At 39.6% G+C, this 6,496-nt stretch overlaps 1 protein-coding gene and 1 pseudogene across 4 annotated transcripts in view; both read right to left on the minus strand.

Annotated features, from left to right (window-relative positions):
• Window positions 1-6,496, minus strand: part of NUDT6 (nudix hydrolase 6) — a 41,412-nt gene that overhangs the window by 13,882 nt on the left and 21,034 nt on the right. The window contains exon 1 of one of the 3 annotated variants that reach the window (XM_023516577.1): window positions 129-186. The exons of the other annotated variants lie outside the window; for them this stretch is intronic. Within the exon in view, the coding sequence (XP_023372345.1) occupies window positions 129-137 (9 nt within the window). The 5' untranslated portion in view covers window positions 138-186. Of the gene's footprint in view, window positions 1-128; window positions 187-6,496 lie in introns of those variants that run through there. 3 annotated transcript variants of the gene reach the window in all.
• The window catches only part of LOC105887544, a 4,212-nt pseudogene continuing 2,903 nt past the window's right edge, over window positions 5,188-6,496 (minus strand). The window contains exon 4 of the transcript XR_002774713.1: window positions 5,188-6,490. The product of XR_002774713.1 is annotated as a 60 kDa heat shock protein, mitochondrial-like (transcript). The remainder of the gene's footprint in view (window positions 6,491-6,496) is intronic.

Raw genomic sequence — 6,496 nt, forward strand, 5'->3', positions numbered from 1 at the left:
TTTTTTTTTTTTTTGGCCTGGCCTGGGTTTGAACCTGCCACCTGAGCCACAGGTGCCATCCACTTGTGCTTTTGTTGAAAGATCAACTCACAATTAAGGCAGATTAACAAGACAAAGGATTTATTTACCGTGCACATGGGAAGAAATCACTGAGCAATAACTCAATTTTCCAAAGGAGTTCAGATAACTTCATATAGGCCTTTAGGAGGAAAGGGAGAAATTGAGGAATATATGGCATAAACAGTTGCATATAATAAAAAAAAGATACCACAGCTATTACGAAGAATGGATGAGGGAGAAATAAATTGACTTGTATTAAAGGCCCTTAGGAAACAAATATTTATGACTGAAATGATTTGGGCTAGGTCCACTGGCATTCCAGACCCTTATTCCTGACATATTTTGAGATAACGGGAAAGGGGAAGGGGAATCAATTGTCCCCTTTGGTTCTCTGATCAGGCCAGTCCAGTTTATGCAGATAGGAGGGCCTCCTGCAGTGTTTCTTAACTTTGAATGACCTTCAGTTCAAAATATTCTTTATACCAGGGGGTCATATTTTGGGGTAAAAATTATTTAGCTCCCTCACCAGCCATCTCTAAAGCTACATAGTTATTATTATGCCCTCTGCTGTCAAAGTGTTATGGCCACCATTCGACTCCATACTTCCCTTCCCATCTGTACATCATGCCATTGCATACGTAACTATGTAAGAATGTTAGTAGTTATGATTGTGGGGGAGAAGGAAGACTTTACCCTGAAGATTCACTGAAACATCAACTCATAGTAAAGCAGATTAATAATTACAAATTTATTTACTGTGTACAGGAGGAGAATCAGAGTGATTACCCAGTGTCCCAGGGGGGTCCAGAAGTTTATATACTCTCATTTTAGAGGGAAGGGGGAGGTGAGGAATACTGGCAATTCTATTTAGGGTTAATGAATGGTTACTAGAGAGGATGAATAGATAAACTTGACAGAATGAATGGAAGAGGGAGTACAAATTGACTTGGAAATAATTTTCTTTGGAAATTAAATTAACCTGAGAGACAGGTATTATCTTTAAAATGACTTGGGCCAGGTCTGGTTGAATTCTTAGACTTCTTTCCTGCAATATATTGAAATAGGAAGGAAAAGGAAAGGTAGTAGGGTCTGGTTTTATGCAGACAGAGAGAAAGCCCTTTCCAAGGCTTGTTGGTCTTTAAGGCCTTTTAAAAATTTAGTCACAGTAGAAGGATCCAGGCTTTTGCTCTGTCACCTGGGCAGTGACTGTACTCTGTCACCAGAGTACAGTGGCTGTAGTGTTGTCAGCATGGCTCACTGTAACCTCAAATCCTGGGCTCAAGTGATCACTCTCTCTCAGTCTTCCGAGTGTCTGGGACTACAGGCACATGACACCATGTCTGGCTAATTTTATTTATTTATTTTTGAGACTGAGTCTCACTATGTGGCCCTGGGTAGAGTGCCATGGTGTCACAGCTCACAGCAACCTCCAACTCTAGGGCTTAAGCAATTCTCTTGCCTCAGCCTCCCAAGTAGCTGGGACTACAGGTGCCTGCCACAATGCCTGGCTGTTTTTTTTGTTGTTGTTATTCCATTTGTTTAGTTGGTCCAGGCCAGGTTCGAACCTGCCACCCTCACCCTCGGTGTATGTGGCTGGCACTGTAACCACTGTGCTACAGGTGTGGAGCCTAATTTTATTTTTTTTTAATAGATGGGGTCTGGCTAGGTTGCCCCTGGCTAGTCTCAGACTCCTGGCCTCAAGTGATCCTCCCATTTCAGCCTCCTGGGTCAGGGAGATCCCAACGCTATTGAAGCTCGCAGCTGATGGGACCTGGAAAGCAGGAAGTTGTCAAGTATTCTAGATGTCCTAGTAAGATATTTACATGCTAAAGAATAAGAGATGCTCTTATGAAGTTTTTAGAAGTATAAAGTCTGTGGATCTCTAAGGTAAGGGGCAAGTTTTTGCACTTTGCAACCACCTCCCATTCACAGTACTTAGCGTACTTCTTTATATTTTAGAGGCAGCAACTACCACATTTGGAAATATTTCTCCAATTTATTTCTAATAATGGAAAGCCTGGATCCTTTCCCTCTACGGGGGAAATAAATAAAGTGAATAAATAAAGTTGCATTCTGATTTATAAATTAATCTCTTATTACATTTAGTGAATCTTACTCAGAATCCAAACAACTTTGGGTAAAGGAAAAAAAAGTAACTTTTAAAGGACCAGTTGCTGGATCATGAATACTCCTGAAAAGTTCAGCCACCTCATGGAACCAAAAACAAAAAGATGGCTAATAAAGACTTTTTTATTTCCCACATACAGCCTTGAGTCTTTATTTGGTTCTTCTAAAACATCCTAAAAATAGACATCATCCTAGGTTTTGAGAAAAACTGATAACTTTTTGTCTCCTTCACATAATCATCTCTGTTTTCTCTGTAATATTCTTTTTTCTTCCTACTCTTTTATTCTACCTCTTTGTTAGGCTACCAACTGCATACTGCTTAGTATCATTGCTGGTACCTGAACTAAAGGAAACTGTTAACCCCAGCAATAGTGGCATCTCTACTACTTATTAAAAACAAACAATAAAACGAATCAAACAACAACAAAACCCAAACTACTGCCCTTAAAAAGAAAAAAAAAACATTCAAGTGAATTTTTTTTTGCATACAATGAAATACATATACAAGCATTGCCATAAAATTGCTTATTCCTTTAGAATGAAGTTTTAATTCATTTTGTTTTCATTTGCTCTGGTTTAAAGAAAAGATTACAGGGCCAGGCGAGGTAGCTCACGCCTATAATCCTAGCACTCTGGTAGGCCAAGGCAGGTGGACTGTTTGAGCTCATGAGTTGGAGACCAGCCTGAGCAAAGAACAAGACCCTGTCTCTACTAAAAAAAATAAATAAAATAAATGATTATAAGCTTGAATTCTGATTCTGGCAATTACCAGTTGTATAATGGTAGTTAAGTTATAATAACCTCTCTAAATCTCAGTTCTTCTAAAAGAATACAGATACAATAAATATGATTATTAAATAAGAAAATTTTCACAAAAGCATTTTATGTTATCACAATTATTATCATTATTTGATTATCTGATTTATTTCTACCGACATAGCAAAACATACTTGAATGAAAATAATTTTTTACCCTGAATACTTCATCAACCAGGATCAGGAATGTGTGTTATAACAATGGAACAAATTACTTGGTGAATGGTTAAGTGTTAGCAAATGTTTTTTAGGAGGCTGCAGGCCATAGCAAAGCCTCCTGTGTACTACCAGAGTAAGATTTTAAGTAAGGTTTTTAATTCTCTTCACATATGGCTGTAAGTTCTAAAAGCCACCAAATAAACATTCAAGAAGCTTTCCAGGGTTAATTACTCAAAAGGTCCCCCAGCCTAAAGTTCAATTGACTAAAAAGGCCATGTAAAAGAAACTCGTGGTGGAAAAAGGAAAACTTTCCACTTAAATCTTTATAAGTAAACAGTACAGGATAGACTCAGACATTCCAAAGAATGGCTAAAACAATGTCACTGTGCACTGGTAGAGTTTTCCCCCACAACGGGAATGGGATGATACTTGTTTGTTTAGTTATTAGGTCTTAGATCTCCCTTTGTTCCCTGACTACCCGGGGAAACACTGACAATTCAGAAAATACTAGCAATCATTTCTTTGAAACTAAGATGAACAAAACTAGAGAAGCTTTGAATACAATCATGGTTAAGAGAGAATTATAAAAGTTTTAGTTTTTTATACTGGAGTACAGGCAAATTTATTTATTTATGTGTGTATTTATTTTTTGAGACAGGAAACTGTCTCAAACCGTCTCCCTGGGTAGGTGCCGTGGCATCACAGCTCACAGCAACCTCCAACTCCTGGGCTCAAGCGAGTCTCCTGCCTCACCCTCCCCAGCAGGACCACAGGTGCCCGCCACAACGTCTGGCTATTTTTTGGTTGCAGCCATCATTGTTGTTTGGTGGGCCGGGCTGGATTCGAATCCATCACCTTGGGTGTACATGGCTGGCACCTTAGCCACTTGAGCCACAGGCGCCGAGCCCAGGCAAATTTATTAAACATAGTTTTGACTATTGCCTTATTTTAAAAATATAGTTCAACTCAATTTGTTCCTTTTATTTTTTACTTTTTGGCCAGGGCTCAGTTTGAACCTACCAACTCCAACTTATGGAGCCGGCACCCTACCTTTTTGAGCCACAGGTGCCACCCCCTCAATTTGTTCCTTTTCAATTACTGTAGTACAGATTGCCCTGGGAGTTTGATTTCTGTAAGCTGAAACTTAAGTCATTTGTTCTGGCAGATTTTATAGGGGAAAAAACACTGGCCCCAAAACCATAAAGCTGTCTAGGTTTGGGGTAAGACAGTTCAGCCATATCTGCCAGGGAAGCTCATTTTTTTTCTGATGGCAACCCAGTTTTGTTTTGTTTTTTTAAACTTTAAACAATTTTTTAAATCTTTTTTTTTTTTAAGATTTTATTTTATTTTTTCAGTTTTGGCCAGGGCTAGGTTTGAAACCACCACCTCCAGCATATGGGGCCGGTGCCCTACTCCTTGAGCTATAGGCACCACCCCCCTTTTTTTTTTTTAAGAGACGAGTCTCACTTTGTTGCCCTGAGTAGACTGCTGTGGCCTCACAGCTCACAGCAACCTCCAGCTCTTGGGCTTAGGCAATTCTCTTGCCTTAGCCTCCTGAGTAGCTGGGACCACAGGCACCTGCCACAACACTTGGCTATTTTTTGTTGCAGTTTGGCTGGGGCGGGTTTGAACCCACCACCCTCGGTATATGGGGCCAGTGCCCTACTCACTGAGCCATAGGCACTGCCCTAAACAAATTATTATTACACAAAAGTTGTCACACAATTGGATATTTTTCTACTTTATACACAATTATTCTTACTCTCCACAGAAAGGCTGCTTCTGAACTTTGCATCTGGTGATGGCAAGCACTAAAATTCTAATTTTAGCAGAACAGTAGTAAAAATGCCTCAGTGATTTAAGTTGAAAACAGTACACTGGTACATGGCTTTTGCACCCAGTATCAGGAATGTACAAATGTCTTTTTATTCAAAAATGCAAAATAAATTATCTGTAGGCATGGACAATGGATGACACATATCATTATATTTGTCAACTGAAACCAGTAACTAAGGGTTAGAGTGATTTTCTTAAACATCAGCCAGCCTTTTCTTCACTTTCTTCAACTGACTTCTCCAAAGTTATTGGTGAGGAACACCACCTTGAGCTTCCTGTCACAGTTCATTAATGGTAAAGCACTATTCTAGGAATTAGAACAAGCCACCTCCCATACCACCTCCCATGCCACCCATTGCACCCATTCCAGGGTCCTTCTCTTCTTTAGGAAGTTCTGTGACTACAACGTCTGCTGTAGTTAACAGAGAAGCCCCCCAGCAGCATCCAGGAAAGAGTTCTTACAACCTTTGTGGGATCAATGATTCCTTCTTCTACCATACTCACAAAATCACCAATCACAGTATCATAACCAACTTCTGTGGAACTTTGCATTGTTTTCTCCACTATCAAAGATCCTTCGACACCTGCATTCTTAGTGATGGTCATTGCAGGAATTCTGAGTGTTCTTTTAATAATTTCTATGCCAATTTTTTGATCTTCATTAGCTGGAGTTAATGAGTCCAAGGCTGGAATGCACCGAAGCAGGGCACAACCCCCTCTGAGAACAATGCCTTCTTCAACAGCAGCTCTTGTGGCATTAAGGGCATCTGTAACTCTGACTTTCTTTTCATTTACTTCAACATCACTTGTTCCACCAGCCTTCAGCACAGCTACTCCATCTGAAAGTTTTGCCAGACATTCATTCAGTTTTTCCTTTTCATATTCACCAGTTGTAATCTCTAACTGCCCACCAATTTCTTGAATACGTTTTTCAATTTGAGCCTTGTCACCTTTTCCTTTCAAGAGCATGGTATCATCTTTGGTCACAATGACCTCTCCAATTTTTCCTAAGTCATGAGGCTGAACGTCCTCAAGATTTAGGGTCAACTCTTCTTCTCTGAACACTGCACCACCAGTAGCAATAGCCATGTCTTTAAGCTGGTTCTTTGTATTATCACCAAAACCTGGAGCTCTGACTGCTACAACTTGGAGACCAACTTTTAGCCTATTCAAAATGAGTGTGCTTAGAGCTTCTCCATCAACATCTTCAGCAATTATGACCAAGGGCTTACAGTAAGCATTGGCAATTTCAAGAGCAGGTACAGTTGACTGGACACTAGAAATTTTCTTTTCACTTAATAGAACATAGGCATCCTGGAATTCACATTTCTGACCTTTCGATGCATTAATAAAGTATGGAGAAATACAGCCTCGATCAAACTTCATGCCTTCAATAAATTCTAATTCCTCATTCAGTGTTTTTTCATCCTTTACTGTGATGACACCTTTTCTTCCAACCTTTTTCATTGCATCAGAAATGATGCTGCCAATTTCTTTGT

The sequence above is a fragment of the Otolemur garnettii genome, unplaced genomic scaffold (assembly GCF_000181295.1).
Source record: "Otolemur garnettii isolate 467f Iridium unplaced genomic scaffold, OtoGar3 scaffold00093, whole genome shotgun sequence".
Taxonomy (NCBI): Eukaryota; Metazoa; Chordata; class Mammalia; order Primates; family Galagidae; genus Otolemur; species Otolemur garnettii.